Source organism: Lonchura striata, chromosome Z, assembly GCF_046129695.1.
Source record: "Lonchura striata isolate bLonStr1 chromosome Z, bLonStr1.mat, whole genome shotgun sequence".
In the NCBI taxonomy this organism is placed as follows: Eukaryota; Metazoa; Chordata; class Aves; order Passeriformes; family Estrildidae; genus Lonchura; species Lonchura striata.
This window is the reverse complement of record NC_134642.1, coordinates 37,437,145-37,463,254: the sequence shown is the minus strand read 5'-3', so window position 1 is coordinate 37,463,254 and position 26,110 is coordinate 37,437,145. Positions and strand designations below refer to the sequence as shown.

Here is a 26,110-nt window from a genome sequence, read left to right as displayed (position 1 = left end):
CTTGTCTAGCTAGAAAACATACACAAAGATTTATTTATATGTGCCTTTTTTGTGATTATAGATTCTTCTTAAGTCTCGTTGGAGCATTGCTTATAGTTTAATAGTCTAGATTACAGAGATTTTAATGTGACTCTTTTTCTAGTATTTCTTGTGTGCTTTTTGCCCAATCCATTTTGTCAATTTATGTACTAATTTCAGTTTTTATTTTAACAGATATTTATGTTCATATGTTAACTTTTTTTATTATTTTTACTTTAGGATGGTGATCCTTCAATAAGGAATGCTGCGTCTTTTTCCTTGAGGTCACCACAGTCAGTCTGCTCTCCAGCTGGAAGCGATGGAGCCCTTAAAGGTAGTCTAGCAGTCATGTATATGTCAATTTATTTTTCCCAGTTTGAAAGAACAGAGAATTTAAAGGGGTATTTTGTTTTCCCTCCTGAGTTTTGTATTTAAATAGTACTACAAACTATGCCATTATGTTTTGGATGCAAAATTATTTTGAGCCCTGATCCAGAAGAAATTTCTGATGGTGTGACAATTAATCTATCATCCTTCAAAATAAAGCTTAAATTTGTGGAGGACAGAAGGATTTAAAATCCTTTCTAATATGAGAATTAAATTCTTTATAAGAATTCAGTTGCTCTAAATAAGAAAAATTTTAAAGGCAGCATTACGAGTATTGAACCCTTAACCAGTTCAGAAGTATTTTAATATGCAGCACTTTCCTTAATTACAATAATGAAATTTTAAAAATATTAAAATAAATTAGCTCAATACACATAGCATAAATGAAGCCTGAAAACCTTAGCTGTGGAGAGGTATAGAGTGAACTGTCTGTCAGTTGAGAAAAAAGCAGAAAAAAATTGCTCAAAATAATTCGTTATATTAAAATCCACTTGGTAAGGTAGGGGCTGGGACATATTCTTGTTAGTTTTCTTTTCCAGTGATTGTACATTACAGGGCAATAATTGATAAATGAAACAGTGCTTTCTTCTCTATAGACCTGAAACAAAAAAATAAGTCTTACTGGGTGATCATTTTATGCAGTGAAGAGGACAGAAGAAGGTGGAGATTACAGTAAAGGTTAAGGCATTAAATTGCAGCCTGGATAAAAGACATGTTTGTCAGGGGTGGACCTCAGGGTAGCCTTTCTATGCCTATTGAAGAGATTATCAGGAAGACCTGAGTTAGTCTTTTCATTGTTAGGGAAAAAAGGATGAAATACAATGGACTTAAATTTAAATAGGAGGTTCTAACTAGATCTAAGAAAAAACTTTTTCACTATTAGGACAGTCAAGCAGTAGAAAAGGATCCCCATAGAATCTGTGAGTTTTCTGTCCTTGGAGATTTTCAGGATCAGATTGGATAAAACCTGATATAATGTGTCCTTGCCTTACCCTGCTTTGAGCATGAGGATGAGCTAAATGTCTTCTGAGGTCCCTTCCTAAATGAATTATCCTATGGTTCAGGTGGCAGTGAGAAGTATGTGTATAGGATGCCAGGAGCTTCAGTATTTCAGGATGTCTTGTTCTAAAGGGCTTCCTGTAAGCCTTGTGGAAATGTGGTTACTTTTCACTCTTTGTAAAACTTATAGGTTTAACAAGGTTTTGGATCTAAGTTAGCCCACTCATATATGTGATTACTACTCAGTCAGGCAATACTTGAATTTTTTTTTTTTTGTTGTTAAAATTGCTGCTGTTTCCATTGGCTGTCTCAGAACCCAGTTTTGAAGGGATGCCTTTTCAGATTATTTCTGAAAACGGACTGATTGTATAGTTCAGATTGTAATGCTTCAGTGGTAGCACTAAAGTGCTGAAAGAACTTTCTGATTTATCTCTATGTTAACTTTACTTTTCCATTTGATAAATTACACGGCTGAAATACTGCTGCTAATTGTGTTAATATTTTGCCCTCCTTAAGACATTAGTGCACCCTGATCAAGAGGACCAGTTCTTGATGCTCCATCTAGGATTTTAGAAATGCATAGAAGAGTTGTAAATAATTTCAGTATTATTAAGAACATGGGATCCCCTACAGGGAATTTTTGGGCTATGATTTGTAGTGAAAGTTGGGATGAATACAACAAGTATTTGTGCTGAGCTCTTTGTTGTTCTTTTATTAGCCCCTGAAAGTTCTGTTAGCAGGCGACAAACCTTGATAAAGAAAAATGCGCAAAATACTTACCATTTGTCTGGAAGGACAAAAAGAACAGCAAAAGGTTTAACTAATCATAATCAGAGGGAGATTTCAGGAAGGTTGTTATAATGTTGGAACTTTCTTATATAACATAGAGGTTTGAGGCATTTACCGAAGGTTACAAGACTTTTGGAGAAATGGAGACCATGATTGCACAATCTTGAATTACCTTCACACTGAATGTAGCTGTCTGTTTTACAGAATCTAAATGAGGGAGAAGTTTTGTTTGCGACACAGGCAAATATTTGAGATATGACAGGACTCACATGGTTTGGGTGGTTATTAATTTAATCAGTAGGGTAAAATTTCACTGTCTTTGCTTCACTTCTGCTTCACTAAAGGTACAAGAGCAGCTGAAGTTTTTTTTTATTTTGTTTTAGCTATCTGTTTTCATGCTGTCATCTGTTGATAGTGGATGACTTTTTTAAAAAACTCTTTCTGTGAATAGAGTATGGAGCAATATGGAGTGTTTTCCTCTTGTTGATGTCATAAAATATCCCCTGGATTCCATTACTGAAGATCAGTTAGTCATCAGAATGTTTTATCCATTTGTTCTACTTTCCTACTGCTATGGAACCTTACATTTTATTTTAATTATTTTTTTTTTTCTTGAGGAAACTTCTGAAGGATTGGCTAAAGGAAAGGCTTCCACAATGTTTTTAGTCCACTGCTTTTCATAACATTTTCAGGCCTGTTTACATACAGTTGCCTAAATAATTAGGAAAACATCTGTAAGGACTAGCAACAACTCTTACAAAATTATGTAATTTTGCACTTTTTTTCCCAAATAGGTTGTATTCCCTCCATAAATTGTGAATGAATATTTGATTATTTTCTGAATAATTTGGAACAATCATATCTATTTTCTTAGGGCTTTACAGAGCTTCTCCAGTCAGGTTGCATGCACTTGGTCTCTGAATATAGAATAGATAACAAGAAGAATTAGGAATCTTCTCGGATCTATAGTGTATACTTCAGTACTCTCTCTTCAGTGCTAGTCTTGAAGAAAAAATACCATCTTCCCTTCTCTCCTTCAAAAGAATGGCAGAAAACATTTATTCAAGTTTTTTTTTTTTTCTGATAGCACCAAAATAAACATTCATTCTTATTTTTCCTTCAAGATTTAACTTCGCATGCAAGGAGGCTCTAAATACAACCATTCTGAGGTAGAACAGCAAAAGCTGAGTTTTTCATGAGGTATTTCAAACTCTGGGTGGGACTCTTCTCTGAAAACTATTGGAAAAGGAAATGGAAAGTGAATACAACCTTTCCCTAAAAACTTCTCAAATCTATGTTCTTTATCTCTCTCATATGCTATCTCTTCAAGCTTGAATTTTAAATTAAGTTATACACTTTGAAAATAAGAATCAGTGTTGTTTCCTAATCAAAATAAGTAGCATTTTCTTCATGTCTAATGCAAATTTTGGGAAGCTTTCCAGAAGAAGATTCTAGGATTTTAGAAAAAGCTGCAGGAAAGGACTTGACGTCTTGCCATCTTTCCACAGTACCATGTCTAAGCTGTAGCAGTACTACTCTCAGTAACTTCCATGTATTTTAAAATGTCAGCAACAGTGTTTCCTTGGTTTTGCCATAGATCTTATTCCAATTCTTAGTGCTAGAAAGCTCCTAAGGCTTAACCTGAATCATTTTTGTTGCAGTTAGTCATGATGCTTCATGATTTCTTTCCAATGGGCAAAGAAAAACAGACCACATCCTTTGTTTTTAATATGAGACATTTACATATCAAAGAACATTATAATGTCTTGCACTAATCTAATCTACAAAGTGAACATCACAGTTTCTATTACCTTTACTTAAGTCATCGTTTCTGAGCTTCCAATTGTCTTTGATATTTTTATCTGACTTTTAATTTGTCTGCATATGTTTTGATGTTCTTATGGCCTAAGTCATAGATATATCTCTATTTGAAGATTTAGGATGAGTAGTCAGGAAAGTACTAAAGACTACTTTGAGTGATACTACTGTTGTATATACAAGTATAGCTGCTGTTTGCTGATAACTTAAGATTTATACTGCAAGTTGTTTTAAGCATTCTACTGTCTTTTTATAGAGCTTGTCTATCTTCCTCTTATGGTTTGCAATTAAAAGATAAATAAGAAGTTTGTGCTTCTTGTCACTGAATTTGTTTTGTTTCAGAAAATTACTCAAATTACTCAAGAAAACTTTTGATTCTATTTTTTAAAGCAGGGTTGGACTCTTAAAGACTTATGATCAAAACCATTAATGATATTTACATTAATAAAATTGCCTCTAATTCTGTTACATTAGAAGATATTAATGACAAATATTTTAAACTGCAATTCTTATGACAGTGCTCTGGAAAGCTGCACTTGTTCGCATATACTCATTTCATTTTTATTAAGAAAAATTGAATTTGTATCAATATAGCTTCACAGTAGGGTTTACAGTAATCAATGTATTTTTGTCTAGATGACACTAGAATAACACTCTTGATCTTGTTAGTGAAAGTACTGTGAGAAGCTATATGGAAAGCCGTGCTAGCATCCAGATATGGCACTCAACTCTCTTCACGATTTGATGATAGTTATTTTTAACAAATTCCTTTTGGAATATCATTTCTTCATTATCTCTGTTTATACAGAAGAATTGTTCTACTGTGTACTTCAATCATACAGGCTATGTGTTATACTCTGGGTAGGCCTTTTATCATCCTTTTGAATGGGCTGTTCTTCCCTTTTTGAGTCTTCCGGAGGCACGAATTCTCAAAGTGATTATTACCAATTTTGAGATTGGTTTAGCCAGAGTTCCATGGTGAATTTGTCTGATCACATTTTTATGAAAATCTTCTGTTTATGTGAAGGTGATAAAGAAAAAAAAAGATACGCTTCATTTACATATTTTAGCTACAGTCTCTTAAAATCTGCTGGCAATGGTGTGTTCCTCAGGTTCTGTAATCACAAAGTTCCTAGCTTTTCCAACAGACAAATTTCATTGTGATTACAGTATGAATGCTCTGGTTCTTTTCTCCCACCTCTGCACTTAGGAACTTGTTTACAGTGTAATTACTCATATGTGAATCTTAATAATTCACATGTGGCACATATACATTTCTTAAAGCCTCTCTTTTCAAATGCTTTTCCAGTACAATGTCTGGAGTGTTGTGTCCGGGTTTATACACCAATTTGATACAGGTTTAAATCACGTTCTAGGAGTATGGATGATCACTTTCCTATGGATTTAAAAAAGCACTTGAACATTCTTGAAGTTTCTCTCCAATGTGAATGTATGAACCAAGTATTAAACACCAGTCTTCATTTGTTCTCTAGAAGTTTTTCCAGCTTTCATGCTTAGAGAATGATGCTTCTGGCAAAACAGGGTGTAGGATGGTTGAAAGGCTTTTATCAATATCTGAGAACCTTTGCCTACAAGGGAGTTAAAAGTGTGTGAAGATACTGCTTCATGTGACCCTTTGGAAGTTGTTACTGTGCAAGTGGAAAAATAATAATTTTTTAAATACTGAAAAATATGTGAGTTCTAACTTCCTGAGAACCTTAGTAAATGCTTTTAAATCATGTGGACCACAACAGTGTTGGATCAGTGGTGTGACTTTGCTGCATCATCTTTGGAAGGCAAGTGACATGAAGAGACTTAGAGATGATCAGAGGAGATATCATGAATAATTAAAGAAGGTGTGAGTATTGTGGTGTGATTAGCAAGTACAGACAAAACCATAAAATGGAGATGTCGGTGATATGTGCAGTCTCCTGGACAGAAGCTTCTTTGTTTGCTATCCAGGCTAGTGATACACATTGAGCAAGTAGAGCCAGGGTAAACAAACCAGAAGTGGATTCAAAACCTTACATTTTAAAGAAGGCTAAGACTCTGTCAATGCAATTAAATTCTTTTTATAGCTGATTGCAAAATACAGGATTTGGTAAGATACAATTCAAGAATCACAGAAAAAAAGGTGTTTGCAGATTGGTACAGCAGTTAATAAAATTTCTTCCATACTTAGCGCCATCTACGACCAGGAAGCAATAGAAGAACTAAGAAATTTAGAGAACCAAACCTAGGATTATCATGGGTGGTCAGAATAATTGTTGCTGAAAAACTAGAGAGTTATTGTTGATGGTTGTGTTTGTTCTCTGTAGAGATCTCATTTTCTATGATGGTACCTACTTCTCAGCTATGTTTGGTGTTATCTGGTTGGCTGTCAATATTTGCTGTTCAGTAAAGATACAGTGACCTTCCTGAAGCCTGCTATATAAAGAGAGCATGCACAAAGTTCTTTTAATTATACTATCTATGGAAAATCAACTATAAAAAGTCATGTTTATTTATTTTTCTCCTGAATTACTGCCCAGCCTTAGATTTAGATTTAAAAATTGTCTAAATTTTCTCTGTTTTAAAATAAGAAACATGGTAATTTCATAAATATTATTTCTGAAGATTTGTATATTTACTGCATTGACAGCATTTTGTAGAACAAGCATTATCAGTCTTGGTTCAACTGGTTCAGCAAGCTCATCATAACTGTCTGTGTTTCCTTTAAGTTTTGTTTTTTCTTTTTCTGTCATCCAGTCTTGGTAAAGATACTTCTCTCATAGGAAATACTCCAGACTGATTCCACCATTAATAGACAAAACTCTGTCTGTATAATGGGCATAGTTTTCATAGAATTATTAAGGTTGAAAAGATCATCTGTTGCAACCTTCAAAAAAAAAAAACAAAACAAAACATCATGTCAGCTAAACCCTAGCACCAAGTGCCATGTCCAGTTGTTTCTTGAACGCCTCCAGAAATGGTGACTGCCCACCTCCCTGCCCAGCCCATTCCAATGCCTACCTATCCTTTTAGTGAAGAAATTCCTAAGATCCAACCTGAACCTCTTCTAGTGCAGTTTGAGGCTGTTTCTTCCAGTTGCCTGGGAGAATAGGCTGATCCTCACCTGGCCACAACATCCTTTCAGGTGGCTGTAGACAGTGATGAGGTTTCCCTGAACCTCCTTCCTAGGATAAACACCCCCAGCTCCATCAGCCACTCCTCGCTGGGCTTATACTCCATCTCTCTTCCCCTTTTCTAGTCATGCTCCAGCACCTCAGTGTCTTCCTTGTAGTGAGGGGTCCAGAACTGAACAAAGCATTCAAGATATGTCTTCACCAGTGCTAAGTACAGGAGAACAATCACTGCCCTAGTCCCACCGGCCACGCTATTGCTGATACAAGCCAGGTGCCTTTGGTCTTCTTGGCCACCTGGGTACTTTACTGGCTTTTGTTTGAAGTCTCAGAATGTGCTATGTGTTTGTTGTGTAATAACTTTTCAAAACTGCTAAGGTTTGTGGTAGGGTGAATCTGTTCAAGAATGCATCATATTTTTCAGTTTCTTTTCACCTCCATACACAGCCATTTTAGCTTCTTAGCCTCCTTGTTCTCAGAGGCTTAACCATCATTATACATCTCAGAAATATGTGAAGTTATTGCTGGAACATGGTATTTTAAAATGCAGCTTATTGGTCTTACTATCAAAATGTTTCTAGAATCTCCTTTAAGAGGAAGATATTTTCTAATACTTATTCGTAGTGCTGCCTAGGAGAGGCAAAACTTTACTTTTGTGTCTTCATTTACTGGATTCTAAGACTGTTCAATGGAATGCAGTGAAATCCTTCTGGCCTCCTCAAGTCTATTCAAAGATAAAAAGAACCACTTTATCTTTTGCTGCAGTCTTACTTTTCAACATGAGAAATGCCAAATTAATGCCAAATCAGATCTTGTCATATTTATCTATAAAGCTAGGACAAGGGCGAATAAAGTCTGTCCTCTGTGTTTAGAAGCATAAATCTGAAAAATAGTAAGTGTTCCATTGTTGCAACTTTAAAAGTACATATATAAGAGATAAATCAAGATTAAGATATCTATAATATCTCTTTGAAAAGGTCTGAGTTGCCTCTACTATTTTAGAAATATCCTGCAGGTTGTACTTCCTGAGTGGTAGTCATTACCATAAAATAAATTAGTAGCTAAGAATTCCTGCTACACATTATATTTAATATTTCAAATTAACCAAAGAAATGGCAGGGGAGGAGCTTAACAAGAATAGGAATCTTTTGAAATGCAAGGGAAAATCTTCTGAAGGTGTAATGAGAACTTTGGTACTGGTGGGTGAGTGTGCTATCTGATTTGAGGAAAGGAAGAAGAGTAGTAGAACTGTTTTGAAAATTAGGATAAGTCAAAACAGGGCTTCCCAACTTTTTGGGTGTTATTGACAGAATACGGATTTGTTGCTGAGGGCCAAGAAGACTTAAGATGTGATGTGACATCACATAAAGGGCATGTAATACCCTGCTCGTTACATACAGAAATTATGGCATTTTTACAGAATGGTCTAGGGCGACAAAAGCATAGCAGTCTATGCAGAGAGGCCATAAGTAAAAGCCCTTTTCATGTAAATTGAAGCTTCGCCAGAGATAACCATTCTGTTTTTTCATCTATGGTTTGGTACATTGCTTAATGATTTTTAACACTTCCAAAAATGTTGGGTAGAAATTTAAGCTGCAAAATAAGCTGCTTTCTTGTTTAGTGGTGCTTCTCGAATGAAGCATACAGGACTTGCGTTCCACTTAATTTTTACTTGCTGTTAGAAATCCTGACCTATGATGACCTGACCAGAATGAGTAATAATAATCTCAGTCACTGCTTTATGAAGATCAGTATTTCTCTAATGGGTGAATGGAATCTGAATGGTTGCTTTAGGAAGAGGAGTCTGTGTGTATTCCCCACCTTGCACAGTATTCCCTTCTAAGCCAGAACTATAGCTCAAAATTATAACTGGGACAGGTTAAAAAGCATCTCTGTTTTTCAGATTTCTTTTCTAGGCTAACAGTTACAGGAAGGTGATTAGTTAGAGGACTTCAAATGTAATTAGTTGGAGAAATTATTTAATTAGAAGTGTCCTCTCTTTAAAATTTCTGTAGATACCCTCAAGTCCTGGAAAGAGTGCACATACAAGCAAAAAGTCATACATTAAACAAAAAAGGAGGGGAGATAAGGCAGGGAATGGTAAAAGGATGCCTTTAGATGATTAGTTTTTCCTAGATAGTAATAAATGGGGGAGGTTGGAATAAATTTGTCCAAAATAAAATTTAAAAAAATAAAGAAAAGAAAAATAATTTTAAATAACTGTCAGAATCCAAGTTAACGAGGTTTTGTATGTTTTGGTTCTGTTGGTTTTTGTTTTGTTTTTTTGTTTTTGGGGGTTTTTTTGTGTGTTTTTTTTTTGTTTTGTTTTGTTTTAATTAAAAATGCGTGGCTGAAATGGCTAGTGCCTATATACTGATCATTAAGTCTTCATCACTGGACCTTAATAAGAATCTTTTTGATCTTTACTTTTTTCTGCCGTCAACTTGCTTTTGTTGATCATTTTCTAATAGCTGATATTCTGAACCTTAAGCACTACTTTTATTTATTCTTATTTGGTGGTGGGGTTTTTTTGTTCCGTCTTCTCTGAAATGATCCCTTCTCTACTTGCAGTGGATAGCTAAAATTCCTAGGAAATACACTGCAACTATCTAGATTGCATCTTGATCTAGAGATGATGTGCTTCCTACCAGTCTTATTTAGACCTTTTGTGAACCCAGTTATATGTAGAGATACACATTAAAAGTATGCAGGTTATATTTAGTGTGTTTTTATATAAACATGAAACAACATAACTGTTCAGTTTTTCTGAATTATTATTCTAGGATCAAGACAACCTTTAATCCAACAATCTCAGCCTCCACCTTATTCATCACCTAGAGATGTTCCCCCAGACATATTGTTAGATTCTCCAGAAAGAAAGCAAAAGAAACAAAAGAAAATGAAGTTAGGCAAGGATGAAAAAGACCAGACTGAAAAAGCTGCAATGTATGATATCATTAGCTCTCCTTCCAAGGACTCCACTAAGCTTACATTAAGACTGTCTCGTGTAAGATCTTCGGATATGGACCAGCAGGATGATATGCTTTCTGGTTTGGAAAACAGCAGTGTGTCAGAGGGTGATATTCCTTTTAATGTGCAGTACCCAGGACAGACTTCTAAAACACCCGTTACTCCACAGGATGTTAACCGCCCACTAAACGCTGCTCAGTGTTTGCCGCAGCATGAACAGACAGCTTTCCTTCAGGCACAACAAGTGCCTGTTTTACAACAGAACACTTCAGTTGCTGCAAAACAACCTCAAACTCCTGTGGTACAGACACAGCAACAGGTTTCGCAACAAGGAGCTATAACGTCATATGATGAAGTAGAATTGGATGCATTGGCTGAAATTGAGCGGATAGAACGTGAATCAGCTATTGAAAGGGAGCGATTTTCAAAAGAAGTGCAAGATAAAGGTAAAAGGATTGTGTGTGTGTATATACACTATATATTATATAAATATATATATATGCATATAAACCCCATATATATATATATATAAAAAAAGGCTTCCTGTCATTGTCACATAGTTCAATTCTGTTTACAACAGTGTAGGTTCTTTGGCAACATTCATCTCCATTCCCTTCCAACAATGAAATGTAATCTTTCATATATGCATATTTTGAATATCTGATATTCTTTATTTGGGGTCTTAATGGATGGAAAGTGAAATTCTTATGTTTCAAAATTCTTTTCAAATACTCTTACTTCTAACCATGAGACTGAATGAAGTACAGTTAATGTTGTTTATAGTTCCTAAAATCCCAGCAGTACCATAAATCAAAATTTGCAGCAAGTTTTGACAGTTGTATTATTAATCCATGTTGCCATTTAAGAAAATGCAGGAAAACTGTTTTATCCCATTTCTATTAATATCCCCGTTTGGATTTAATGTGAAGGAGATGTTAGACTAAAATCACATCTGTTATGTTCTTTTGAAGGCAGTATAATGATTGGGTAATATATGCAATTATGTTGTCACTAATGTTTGTTCAACTGGATATTAATTATTATGTAGGCATTAGAAACTTTAGAGAGCTACCGTATATCTCTGTGGTCTGTAGCACAGAACCAGGTGGGCTTCTGAAATGTTTTATCTTCACTTTGATAGGTTAATGGATTTAATTTAATCTATCAGTAGTTTTTTTTTTAATTTCTGTTTCTTTTTCTGTTGTAAACTGGTTTGAACATCTTCGGTTTCAGATGTATTTAATGAATTAGATAGTAATAATTTACCATAAGTATTTTTCGGAATCTTCCTCTGCACCATGTTTAACTTCTGAGAAAAAAAAAGTTTTGTACCATAATCCTAACTTATTAGATACTCTCACGAAACGTCTTGCAGAATGGAAAATGGTGAAAGTTCTGATTTTGGAAGTTCATAGGTGAAAATGGCCCATGTTGACATACTTGCATGGAATGAATTTACACACAGTTTGGGTCTTTAACCAGCAGGAAGGGTGCCAATTTTCTTCCTATTTAAAGTGGTTTTTCACTATTTTTAGTGATGCCTGAAAGGTGAAGGGAGGAGAGCGTTTGTGTGTGTGTGTATGTGTGTGTGTGTTTCTACACATGGTTGCAATACTAAAAGGTTTAACTTCTAAGATATTTCTTATTTGGTAACTAAATCAAATCTTTTTAGGAAAAACTACTTATGAATATACAGAGAAAATGTGTGCTCACCTCAAAAGAGATCTCTACTGATCTCTACTGTCTTTAATTTTAATTTAATGAGGTGGAGAATTTGTTTATCTGCTTAAATCCCTTCCATTAATTTTAAATTTATTGTTGGAGAGCTTGTGGTTTCTGGCCTGTTATTTCAAAAGCTGTGTTTATGTCCACACACTTGAAATAGCATCTCTACCATGTTTTGCCTGAGGAGCAGCTGAAAAAATGCACAACAGGTTTCAAACACTTTGATCAAGAATGAAAACACATTTTCTGTTTTGTTTTGGCTTTCAGGAAATGTTGACCATTAGTTGTAAAGTTTGTTTATGATAATCATCATAATCAGATCAGAGCCTTGATTTGTTTCTTTTGGGGAAAGGAGTGATCTCTATAGAGACTGTGACCTTTCCTGTTCATCACTGGTCAATGTCCATCTTCCCAAATACAGATTCTGACCTTACGGTTCCCCTTACCTTCATGCTCTGGTAGGTCTCAGATCTCCCTGAGTTCCTATAATTGCTGTAAATCAGGTTCAAGAGTTGCTGCCCTATACTGGGACAATGACCACTGTTGATTCACTTGTGCTAAGTTGCTTCTATGATAGACAGCAGCGCTTTTCACTTTTTCATGCTGGCTCTTGAGGTTTCAGCCATAAGTGCATAGTATTTAGTAGAAAGATTTTTAGCAGTCTTAGAACAGATTTCCTGAAGATGTTACCTTGGAGAAATATAGTTCCTACTTTTTTGGTAATACTTTTGCCATTGCTTCTAAATTTATGCTATGTCTAGAATCCGATACACTCTGGGATTGTTCTAGTTAGAGCTGTTTGATTTCGTGGGGCTGTAAGAGAAAGTATCCTCTATTGTTCCTATAGGAATATGTCTGTTAGACATACATTAAATAAATTCTAAATATGTAATGTGTTTCTGCAAAGCTACATAGTGTATTTACACAAAATTCTGTCATTTGTGCCTTTTTGTAAATGTTCACATTATGTCAGGAATCACATTATGTCAGGAAAAGTGTGTGGGTGTAGTAAGTGCTCGGTCTAATTAGAGTGGGAGTACATAAAGCCAGCTGATGCTTTAGAATAGCAAGCATACCTTTAGAGAACTTACTCAAAATGTTAACACATGCTAAAATGTGCATGAAAGTGTCTTAGCTGCTTTTGTAACAGAGGCATGGGAATGCATATATACAGCCATACTGTGTTTTCTGTGTATATTTACACTGGTTTCCATAAAGTACTTTCAGTAAAGTGGTACTCAAAAGTTCTCATAGTAGATTAGTGGTCTTTTCTGTCCTTTATTTTATATATGAAATTTCCATAGTTCTATACTCCAACACAAATTTTCAAATGCTTTCTTTTTAATAGTAGGGGTTTGGTTGGGAGGACAAGTTCTTCTGAGGCTAATAACCAGTAGTGTGAAGGAGTTTATTTCAGAGAAGCAGCAGAGATTTTGGGGGACATTCTTACTAAAAATTAGACACCTTAACTAAGGCAGTGGTGAGGTCTGGGTATTTTTTGTTGTTGTTGTGGTGTTTTCTGGGTTTTTTTTTTGGTTTGTTCTTTTTTTTTTAATGCTGAGGTCCTTTTATTATATTTGGTACTGGTGGTAAATGGGGATTGGAGCCTTGTGGTAATTATATTACTTTCTGTAACAAATCATTGTTCCTAATATACTGTTAAAATATTTAGCTTCCACCAAACAAAGTGTCTTAAAATGGGAAGCAGTCTGTGTTTCAGAAGAGGAACACAGGATTTTGCAGAGTGTCTTCTTCTTTGTAAAGCAGCTTCTCTTTCTGAAATCTGATTTTCATGCTTTTGCTTTATTTGCTTTATGAAAAAGGAATCTTTAGTGCAAAAATCACTAATTCAAAATCTGACAAATTTGAGCTACTGTGTGTCAGATATGCATAAGGAGTTATTTTATAATATAGATTTCCTTCATCATATCCAAGTACTTTTTATAGCTATGTTTTTATAATTCTATCTTTTTGGGCTTCTTGGTTCTTGGATTAAGTGGAGTATATCCTCTTCACAGATCATGATAGAGAGGTGCAAAGTTTAACAAGTTGGTTTCATCTTGTCCTCTGTGTGGAAGGGCAGGAGTTCATCTCCTCTTTCTACTTTATCCTCAAGAAAGGAATTCATCTCTCCTTTCTACTTTATCCTCTCTATTGATTAATTTAATAAGTAATTTTTCTGTATTTGTTAGTGAAAGGAGATTTTGAAGATCTAGGCATTTGGCACCAAAAGTTACATTCTAATACATCTCTTACATTTAATAGCTTCAGTACTGCTAAATAGTCCATGGAACATGACATAACTCAGGTCCCTTCACAATTGCCTCTCTACCCTCATCAAATAAAAGATGTTGATCAAAACTAGATCATATCTTCTCTTTTGAAAGAATATGTAGTATTACAGATAGATCTAGCTATTATTTATTATCAAGACAGATTATCTGAGTTGGAAAAAAGTGATTCAAAAGGAATTTTAAAAGTGGATTGACTTTTTCCGCAATGATTGACAGGTAAACCATCCACCGAACTGATTACATTGTGATATTTTGATGATATAATTTCTTCAGAAAGATAGTGAAATTCAATTCACACTTTCTTCTCTTCTAACTACTGCCAGTAGACACACTTCCTTTACTACTTGGTGCAGTTGAAGGCTTTTGAAACAAGTAGAGGTCTATATTCTGAACCAGTTTTGTTCCCTTAACTGAAACTGTGCTTTGTTCACATTCTGAAGTTGACAACTCCAAGAAACTACAGGGAATCCTATTAAGCTTTAGAAATTATCCTAGGAATTTCTGTTGTTCTCAGGCATCTTTTTTTCCTTTTGGGAGATGGTAATGTTGAGGGAGAAATTTCATTTTTGTAACCTCAGTTCTTTGCATTAACTTGTGCTTTGCTGCTGTTCAAGTGCAAGTTACGTATTTTTGTATGTAATTAAGAAGTTCAAAGTTAGTCCATCACTTATAGACTAAACCTTTCCTAGAACATTACATTAAGTTCTTCTTTTTCAAGATTTAGACCTTTAGATACAGAATGAATTTGTAGATACAAAGTTTATACATCAAGATCTTTCATGCTTTTCTAAAGCCTCCAAATACTGTGAAACAAAAATGTTTAACATTCTAATGCTAAAAGGAGCTCAGAGTCTTTTAGCGACACAAAAAAAGGAAGATAACCTTGAAAATTACATGAAATCCCAGAAAGTAACCCATCTCTTTCAGATACTCTTTTGCAAATTGATATTTTATTCCAATTTGCTACTTTTTGATCTGAGCTCTTCCATACACAGAACTGTGTACTTAGGTTTTAGGCTTCTTCAAAGATACTTTTGTATAATACAGCTCTCTTAACAGATTGAGGAGTTCTGCTTGTAAAAGGCTCTGTTTTCTGGCATTTGTGAGAAGAGTAATTAAATCATTAACCATTTCATTAGGAGGCTAATATTTTTTCAAACTTAAAAGAATTAGAAAAAAATTTTTAATGAGACAAATCAACTTGTATATGTGTGTTTTTTCCTATATATTTTACCCATGAGGATCCATTTTACCCACTTCTTTGGAATCTTACTGTGGATTCTTTGAAATAGGAAGAAGTGAAGCTGTAATAATTTTATTTCCAATAATTGGATCAGTTAGGGGGCATGTGGATGCCTGCTGTGGGCCTTTCTTTTTTTGGTTTGTTCCAAGCCCTTAGCAGCAGAGATACACATCCCAAGAGTGTGAATCTGCCGGAGCAAAACTCTCAAAACTACAGTCATAGGTAAGTAACCTTTTTATCTTACCTTTTAAGTTCTTACCCAGCTCCTCTCCCTTTCTCCCCATTACCCATCTCCCCCAAAAAATTCCCTAAAGAGGAAACTAATAGAAGAATACTATTAAGAATGGATAGTTTATGTCTAATTTTATGTAGTGACAGAATGTATAATTATAATCAGTATATTAGCATTCATTGCCAAAAATATATTGTAGTTATTTCTGTAAAAATGGAGCTACAAGTAGTAATTTGTATAGTAATCCTGCAGATTGCAGTTATTAATACTAGAAGGTGAAGAAATAGAGTGTGAAAGATACATGAGTGTCTGTACAGTAGAATGTGAGAGTTAGGTATTATGTGTTTTGTGTATATAAGTTTTCATTAGGTCTGCATTTTGTAGTGTGATGTAATGGATGAAACTGGCACCTTATATAGATCTTCCAAGAAAACACAGCTTTGCAGCCTCTGGGTCCTATAAAAGACCAATTTTGTGTTTGTGTGTGTTCAGACATGTTCTAAGAAAGGTAAGGGGAAGAAATTCCTGTTCTATTTAGAGGCATTGCAATGAAATGCTGCAATGTTTACACCTATCTGTGAAAAGTTACTTCCTTTTACAGTTTTTATAAAAAATTAAAATACTTTACAACTGATTTTTTTTAAAAAAGGTAGGATCGTATAATTCAACAGCATTTTTATTTGTGCTTATATGTAAAATGAAATCAAAATTCCCCTATTTATACCAGGTTGTGCTTTACATAGCTAATAACTAAACTATAGCAGTTTAGCAAGAAACCTTCTTTGTTCAGCCTACACTTTAAACTAAGACTAGAAAATGCAGTATAAATTGCATGTGATGTATACCCTAGATTGTACCTGTTGGATGAGAGGATTTATGATACCATTAACCTGATAATGACTTACATTCTGGGACGGATATTTCTCTATAATGGATTTAAATCTTGATAAAGAAATGTCACGAATAGTTAATAAACCCTAGTAAGAGCTTAAGCTCAGCATTTCTGTAGTTCACAGTCACTAAGTTCATGCTGACGTCAACCTAAGAAGACACAATTTTCTTTTTCATTGTCATGGAATATAAATGTTAGTCTTGTTAATTGATGATATTTTTGGGTACAAGGCAGAACAAAATCAACAGTTGGAAGGGAGAAAGGAAACTCATTGCTTATTTCTAGAGTTTTCTGTCCATACAAATGAATTAAAATCCAATTGGATGTGTTAGCTGTGATACTTAAAGTTTTCATTCTGATGTTAGTGTGTTGCATTTTTCTTATGGAATTAGATACTGCACTGGGTATGTCTAACTAAGTGCACTTGAGGTTTTGCTAAGATATTTTGGGTTTACAAAATTGTAATTTTGTACAAAATTACATAGATAAAAGCTAGTGTTTATGCTGAAAAATCTATCTCATAGAAAAACTAAAGTCATATGGTTTGTGAAAGCAATATTAAATTCAAGGAGCTTAAGTTAAGAGTTTCCAATCTCTAAACAAACGTAGATACTTGATTATATTTTTCTGCAGTTCAATTTTTTTTTGTTATTTCCTGGTGTAGCATTTCCTTTGTATTACTATAATTGACAGAGAATAGTGAGCAACCAGACATCCTTAAGTAGAAAAATTCTTAAGACACCATTATAATTGTGTTATTGCTATATTTAAGAAAACAATGAAAACTTCAGAATCTCAATTTTGATAAAGTCTGCTACACCTTACTGCCTTAAGGTATGTCAGGTATCACTGTATCCTTCTTATGTTTTAAATTGAGTGAGTTTAGACATCCTTCTGATGGGGCTTCCTTTTTGGACAATGAAGAGAAATTTGATTAAGTCTTTCAACAGGTCGCTCAAGAGTAGCAGGTGTTTCTGTTCTGAGTCTTGCAAGTCCATTTCTTTGAACTACAGCAGCTGAAAGTCTTCTGGTCTCTTCAGAGATTTTTGGAATTATGTGCCATTCTATAAAGCTTCCTCTATGAGGTTCACGACTGTTCATTCTTGATTTCTTCTGTAAGGGAGGAAGTAGTGAGAATAAAATCTTTGCCCTGTGTTGGCTGAATATCTCCTTCAAGGGGAAGAGCTTGTAGTGTGGAAATCTCTTCTGCTGAAGGGAAGGGTTCTGTTTGGTTGTTCAGTTCTTTTTTTCAGTTGGCATAAGACTTTGAGGGGAAATCAGATGGGAGAAAACTCTTATAGGTTGTCGATACATGAAGGAGCTGAAAAGAATGGATATTTGTCCTAACCCCACTGATAGGTTGTCCATTGGTACCATTGAAGTAATTTTAAAGATTCCTTGTATACAGATTAGATTGTGGTGGTCTACAGAGCACTGTTAACTGGGGGGACAGGACACTTAGCTTCAAAGAGATCTGTGAAAAATAACTAAGAAAAGGAAACACTTGACAGTAGACATATATTTGTTATTTGAATATTTAGCTCTGTGTCATTTGTTGAAAATTTCTAATCTTGATTGTTAATTTGTGATATAATTAAATATGTGCTATTTCAAATGAGTAAAAGCATATTCCAATAATTTCTTATATGAGAGATTAGAAGAATTAGAGGTTTAAAGGTGCAAAACTCTTCAAGGTTATCCTTTACATAAAGAAAATTTATACTTTCAATTATCATTTGAATGGTTCATCTAGAATTCAACATGAGAGGATCAATCTATTTTGTGTCTTTGAAGAGAAACATTTACATTTAACCATTTTGAATATGAAGTCTTCCACTGAGTCTTGCAGGGTGTAAAATGGGGAAGCAAAAATTTATCTGTTATGTCTATTTTTAAGTATACCAAACAGTATTGATGGAGGGAAGTGTTACCATTCTGCTAAAAGGAAGCTTAGCAATCATGTTTATGGTTATTATTTAGACTTGTTACCTTTTCATAAATGCTTATGAAAGGCCCATTTTCAATTTGATAGATCAAGCAGTTCTAGAACTGAGTATCATCCAATTGTACTCAGTTGTTTAAATAGTTAATTCTAGGATTTAAGGCGTTCATCAGGCTCACAAGGAGGTAGTAACATGGAGGGTTTCAGTACTAATGATATCTTGACTGTTGCTTTGGAAAGATTCCAGGGTGAGTAAAATAATAGAGATACATTTATAATATAGCTCTTCTCATCCACCTGCTTGGTTTCCAAGCATATCTGTTTTCAGAATGAATGGTCTTCAAATCATGATTGCTTAATATTTGCAGCAGAAATATATCTCATTATGTGTGTGGTTATTTCAGTGCAATGTGGTTCTTTGCACAAAGGTTCCACAGTAATGTATTAATTAAATTCTAAATCTTAAAGTCCTCATAACTTTGATATGCAGATATTTCCAAAGGTGAAGGCCATAACCTCCTCTACAGGAATACTGTTCATAAGAGGATTGGTGGGAGATTACCACTTGGAAATCTAGCTAATTTTTTTCCCATGTCAAGCTTGTGCTTCCAGTAATATTTTGTTTCTTGTGCCATGGTGAATAATTTCTTTTGATAGAACAGCTCTACTGTTTTTTTAGTATAGTGTAGTTTATGATCTTGCTCTGAGTTCCAAGGTACTGCCTTTTAGTGAGCATGTTGCAAGGTAAAGAGAACATTTTTATGAATTTGCTAAGTCAAAAGGAGTCATATATAGAGTAACTGTTCTCTGAACAACCATAAATTTCTTAAAGGAAGTAGAAAAAATGTAGGCATGTTTTGAATATATCTACAACCTCACAGAAGGGTGGAGGAGTGAATAATTGTTTTGAAAATAATCTGAAAACAACAAACTAGTATGTCCAAGCATTAATATAGTCAGAAAGTTCTTCTGTAATTTAGTACATACTCCTTTTACTATGAAAACTGTTACAAAGATGGAAGCAAAAACATCCTGATCACACTTTATCGGACTAAAGAGATTGTGAGCCAATATATTTGGAACTGCAACAAGCTTCAGATCTAGGTCTGTAAGATTTCAAAGACATTAGTCTGATATTTTGGGGAAGTCCCAGATCCCAGTATTTCCCCCTGCAAAAAACTACTACTGTCTATGGAATGAAGTTTGAATACTGATGCCTTGAAGGATATGAAGTATATTTCAATGGATTTTGTAAAAATTCATCTCTTCATTTTGGGACTCATGACTTAACAAAGCAGCTATATGCAAACTTAAGTATATTCAACTGTAAAAGAGAAGATCTGAAGACATCTGTTTTTAGAGGTTTATTACTCTCTTCTCATCTCACTGAATCTAATTCTTGTATAGCTGAAAGTGAGTTCCAGATTTTATGAAGCCCTCAGAACCCAGTGTTATGTTTCAGCTTTGAAATTTTCGTAGCTGTCATGTCAACTTTAGAAGTTTTTGTACTTATTCAATGGAGTTTTTTTTCATTATACTTTATGAAGGCAGTGGTACTATGTATCCATCCTACCTTTTTTGCCCTAGTTCAACTGGATATTTTCTTATACTCAGGACAGCTTTTTTTGTCCTAAATCCAGAATTCTCATAGAGGCAAAGTGGTAATGATTGAGTCTCATTTTGAGGCTCACTTTCAAGATGTACTGGAAATAAGAAGAAATCTGTGAATGATCTGTAACTCTGTCTGCAATCACCTTGCCATCTAAGAAAATAAAATTATGAAGGTGTCCCTTTCTTCTCAGGCAAGATGTCAAGTTACTAAAACATCAGTATTCTAATGTCAAGAGAAATGAAGAATGTGCATCAGAAGAGCTATGTATTTAGTGGGAATATATGTAACAAGTTCTGATGTGATCATCTACTTGTGTTCTCAACTTATAATTTGACATTTTGGATGATGAAGAGCAGCGCCATGTTGAGCCTGGTGACTTACAGAAGTCCAAGCAAGAAAATTGGCCCAACTTGAATTGTTTTGGTTGTTTGTTCTTGGTGCCTTCACCATGAGGGCTCTGAAAGGTGAGTTTTGGTTGATCCAGCTACAGCTGTCTAAGGCATCATAGCTCTTGGCCATCTGCTTCTATAATAGGCATAAGAGAGGAAAGCATTTTCTTGCTTAAAACTGAATCATTCAGCCTGGTAGGTTAATGCTAACCACCTTCACTGTTGCCTTATGGTGATGCATTAGACTAGTTGTAGAAACATGAATGTGTGTTCCCTTCTGCTAGAGATGATAACTTCAGTTAAAGAAATGGGGCAGATAATGAGTAACAGTAACGTCTTAAAGACTACTGTGACATCCACCATCAGAGCTTTTTAGGATTTTTTCAGTATGCATGGCATTTCTGGACTAATATGACAAGGCTGACCAACTTTTTCATAAGAGTACAACTTTCTGAACTTAGATTTCAAGATGTAAAGGCTTTTAATTGAGAAGTAAGGTAACGATGTATGCAGATGTATGTATAGTTGTTCTAATCCATAGTGAAAAAAATTCATCTATGTAAGTCCTCATACGAATCCAGAAGTTGCTGTAGCACAGAAAAAGTAAAAGTCTCCATGCTGAAAAGCTGCATCTTTGATTTGGAAAATCTATTTTGCCTCACGTATCTATCATAAAGTTGACATTCATTCCTACAGGCTTCTATTGAGCTTTGCAAAATTCTTTATTTGCAGTTGATCTGTTTCTGCATGGAGTTTATTGATCTGCCTTTACTGTCTTCCAGCCATTAAATCTCGTACAAAATTTTTGAGTTTTAGATAGTTAGAGATATCCAAATAGATTTGATTATGAAAATGGTAGGGAAAAATGCCTGTTCACAGGAATTGACCATGTTACTGCTTGTTTTTGTGATCTAATTTTAATTTTGGAGGTGATCTTTCAAAGTATTTCGAAATAAGAATCTTATAAAAATTTACAAGATATTAGAATTCATATATTGTAATTCTGGTTTACAGTTCCAGAGGGGCTGTGTGAGTTTTCTCATTGATATTTATTTCCCTATTTCTTGATTGCATCCTCCTTACTGTTCATTTGCCTGCTCTGAGTACAAGAGCTGGTTCATTGCATCTGGTGATAATGCACCACAAACCTAAGCACAAAGAATGGTATTTTTCTTGCTTTGCATTTGTGGTCTAGGCATTTCAGCAATAGATCTATGTTTAGTTATTCCTTCGACTTGAAATCATATTCCCTGATTACAGAGAAAGTAATTTTTTTTTTTACAAATTATGCAGTGGTAGTTGAGAAATGAGAACATAAGCCTTCATGCAGGTAGAGCATCTAGTTTGCATGGCAGAAATACTTTTTAGTTCAGAGTTCTGTAATGGGAATATAAATGGGTTGTAGTTTTATATAGGTAGAATATACTCTTTTGGATACTTCAATATGCTTCTCATTTCTATGAATTCTACCAAATTATAGGTGATTGACTTAATTTTTCTGTATTCTTTTCCTAATGATTTTTTAGTGTAAACTGAAAGGCTTATTGCAGAGTCAGGTTCTTGACAGAAAATTATCTCTATACTTCGTGTTTCATCTATAAAAAGCATTATGATTGCAAAGGGAAAATTACTCAAGTTTTTAAATGTGTAGTGGTCCCCCACCTAATATGCATATGTTAAGGTAGACTCCAACCCTTGGTTTACTGCTTTGTTTCAAAGGAAAGCATGGAGGGGCGGAATAGCTACTTCATCAGTTTTGTTCATTGTTTGTGTGTTCTCTGAATAAAATACATGTGAAGTCCAGCTGATCCACTGAACCAAGTAGGGAAAATTTGTCATAATGATTGCAGATCCTTGCTTCATACTTGTGTAATAAAATGGGTTGGATCTGCATAAGGTGTCGTCTATAGTAGTATTCCTCAAAAACTAGTTGTGGAGCTGTACCTTAACTTTGACTTTTCAGACTTCTGCTTCAAATGTAATTGAGTAGTTTGAAGGTTTTTTTAAATGAGGTGGGGTTTTTTGTCCTTATAGATTGCAGCTGCCTTATTAGGTGGTTCTTTTGAGAATTACACAGGGCCTTTGATTTCATGTTTTGAGGGAGGGCTTTTTAATTATTAGCTGGCATTTGTGGGAGACAGATAATGAATGATAGTATGAATACATGAAAAAGTGTTAGAGAAGTCCTATTCTTGCTTTTAAATTTGGTGGGTTTTGTTTTATCTGCACATCCATGCTGAGGAGGATTCATTGTGGGAGTGGAAGGGAATGAACATTCTTTGTTGAACACTTATCAGTTTTTATATATAATTTGTGATTTTTTTTCTCTTTTAACTTGCAGATAAGCCTTTAAAGAAGCGGAAACAAGAAAATAAACCACCAGAGGCTGGAGGTGCTACTGGAGGGAATAGAGCAGCTTCTCAGGAGACAGGTTCTGCAGGAAATGGGGCACGGCCAGCGCTGATGGTTAGTATTGATCTGCAGCAAGCAGGAAGAGCAGACTCTCAGGCAACAGTAACTCAGGATTTGGACACCATCAAAAAACCTGAAGAAATTAAGCAGTATAATGACGGGTTTATGTGTGTTCCCCAAGAAGACACTGTTGGAGTTCTTAAATTTAAACCTGAAAATCATCCAGAAATTTTTAGGAAAAAGTCAGACTTTGAAAGTCAAAAGACAGATATCCAGGAAAATGAAAACAGACAAATGGAATTCCAGCAAAATGAGACCAGACAGTTAGAAAGTAAATACAATCAAAGCAAGCAGTTAGAAGTGAAACATGAAAGCAGACAAATGGAGATGAAACAGAATGAGAACAGACAGACAGAACTGAAACAAAACGAGAGCAGGCAAATGGAGATGAAACAAAATGAGGGAAAACAAAATAATGGCAAACAAGAAATACGGCAAAGGCCAGAAACGCCAAAACAGAAGAGTGAAGGTAGACCTGAAACACCAAAACAGAAGAGTGAAGGAAGACCTGAAACACCTAAACACAAACATGATAATAGGAGAGATTCCAGTAAACCTTTGTCAGACAAGAAAATTGAAATATCTAGGCACAAACTAGATGTGAAATCTGATCCTTCAAGGATGAAACCTGAAAGTCGACCTGATCCAACAAAACCGAGGCCTGACGGACACTCAGTTTCTGATGCACCAAGGCGTGACCATGATAGCCTTAAACAAAGATCTGAGGACAGGGGAGAGTCGGAGAGATACAGAGGAGATCCATCCAAGATTAGAAGGCCTGAATATTTGAGATCCTCAAACAAAAATGAGCATGATTCTAAGCATGGTATTAAATCTGATGGTTCAAAACCTGAGAAATTTGAAAGGAAATATAGGCATGAGTCTGGTGATTCAAGGTTTTCTTCTGGGGATCAGAAATCAAGACCTGACAGCCCTCGTATTAAACAGGAAGGTAAAGGGGATTCTAGCAAATCAAGACCTGATAAACCTGGTTTTAAGTCACCAAACAGCAAAGATGAACGAAGGACAGATGGTAATAAGAGTAAAATAGATAGTAATAAAGCACATGGTGACAATAAAGCAGAGTTTCCCAGTTATTTGTTGGGGGGAAGATCTGGCGCATTGAAACATTTTGTCATTCCAAAAATCAAGCGTGATAAAGATGGCAATGTTACTCAGGAGTCAAGGAAAACTGAATTTAGAGGTGAACATAAGGACAAAGTAGAGAAGATTGGGCTAGTTGAAGATCTAAATAAAGGAGCTAAGCCTGTAGTTGTCCTTCAAAAGCTTTCTCTGGATGATGTGCAGAAATTTATTAAGGACAGAGAAGATAAATCAAGGGGCTCTTGTTTTAAACCTAACAAGAACAAGTCATCCAAACCTAATAAAGGTAAGATTGTTTTAATATTAATTGCATTTTTTCTTTTACACATGAGTTATTGTAAATTTTCTACTTCTGCTGTTAGAAATTAAATGCAAACATTTGATAGTTTATATGCTTGCTTATATAGTGAGAAATAAAGTGAAACTAGTCTAAGGACTTGTCATTATGTAAATCTTGCTACAAATGTATCTGAAGTTATTTATTTACTTCAGTACAAGTACTTAATCTGGCAACATTTAAGTAGTCTTAGGGTGTGCTTCAGCTATATTAGTTTTATATGGTAATTTATCTGGTGAAATATAACTGTTGTGTGTATAATTTTACCTGGTTTAGATGTGCCTGTATAAAGGACTGCCAGGACTGTAAATATTGTAGCTGGAATTATGGGAAATACTAAGTGTGCAAGCCCTAAGATTGTTTTTTTATTTAATTTGAGGTGAAATGGGTTTTTCCAAAGCATGTTTTGACATGGTGATAGTAAGAACATGGTTGCCAAGTCTCAGCTACCTCTTTTAACACTGTAGATACAAATCAGTTGAGGAGGTTCCATACTTGAGGCTTTGTGACAGTGACTTAGAAAAACGTTTGGTCTGTAGGAGAATTCATCTGTCATTGTCTCTAGTGTCCATTGTATGCAGAAAGAAGAAAGCTGAACAATTAGCTGGCATTTTGAAATTAGTAATATGGACAGGAAATAATTTAGAATAGCTTGTAGGTTTGATATTTAGCTGATGGTCTCTTTTGCAGATTTAACACTTTTTAAAAATAAGATAGTTTTTCTTCTTGGTGCTTTCATTTTGGCTTCTTTGGTTTCAGACTGAAGTAGAACATTTCACACTGTGAAATCAATATTACTAACTGATTTGGTTTCCTTTTTTTAACATTTAAAGAATTGAAATTTCTTATATAATGATGTTTATAGAGTTGTCATGTCTTAAAATAGACAAATAAAAGCCAGAGGAGAGGTTTTACAACTGTATGCAGTTGGATGGATGATGTATAAATCCATTTCCAGGTGTATAATGAATTCAAGATTAAAACATTTTCTTATATAGCTGATCTGGTAAGGAATGATATAGAAATTATCTTCATGAATGTATAACTATTTTACGTGCACCTATAAAGAGGTGTTTTCTGTATAATTAATTTCTTGTGCTATGTCTGTTTTCTAACTACTAACCAGTTTATATTAACTCTAAACAGCATTGTGATGTACTTTGCATCTTTGTAAAATATTAGCCTCCTTGTTAGGGGTTTATCTTTGTCCTGGAAATAAGAACATTGTTCCTGTCCTTTTTTGAGATTCAAAAGAGGCAAAATTTCAATTTCTAGTAATAGGTATCTAGAGTTAGCCATAAAATTATGATATCTGCAGTTTAATCTGAAGCTTTCAAATGAAGCAGTTATGTTCTTGATAGGAAATGCTAAAAACTTTCTGATAGAACTCAGATCTAGTCTCAGTAGGATAGATTTTTAATTCACACATTTTTATGTGCAGAAGATCAGTTACAAGTCTTCTGAACAATAGGCAGCGCATATATGCTTTCCAAAATGTTTCTGAATTACTTTTTTATTGTAGTTTGTATTATATGTGGTTATGTATGTAACATGCTTGTAATGTGTAAAGGTTTTGATGACTTTTGGTGTGATTTTAGTACCTGTCACACAAGAGCAATGCATTGATTTTAAAGTTAGGTTTATAATAGTTTTTCCTGAATTTTTTTTTCTTTCTGAAGTTATCATTTTCTTGAATTTCTTGCACTTTGAAGTAACTTGGGACATGTTTTATAGGGAAAAAATTGTTTGACTCTGATACAAGTCT

The 26,110-nt window shown here is 34.6% G+C and overlaps 1 protein-coding gene across 5 annotated transcripts in view; it reads left to right on the top strand.

Moving 5' to 3' along the window:
* Positions 1 to 26,110, top strand: part of NIPBL (NIPBL cohesin loading factor) — a 148,735-nt gene that overhangs the window by 69,177 nt on the left and 53,448 nt on the right. For 3 of the 5 annotated variants that reach the window (XM_077790267.1, XM_021551725.3, XM_021551732.3), the window contains exons 8-10: positions 259 to 352; positions 9,917 to 10,549; positions 22,774 to 24,294. In XM_077790267.1, coding sequence (XP_077646393.1) covers positions 259 to 352; positions 9,917 to 10,549; positions 22,774 to 24,294 — 2,248 coding nt within the window. Of the gene's footprint in view, positions 1 to 258; positions 353 to 9,916; positions 10,550 to 19,462; positions 20,508 to 22,773; positions 24,295 to 26,110 lie in introns of those variants that run through there. The other 2 variants (XM_021551742.3, XM_021551749.3) reach the window with 2 other exon arrangements.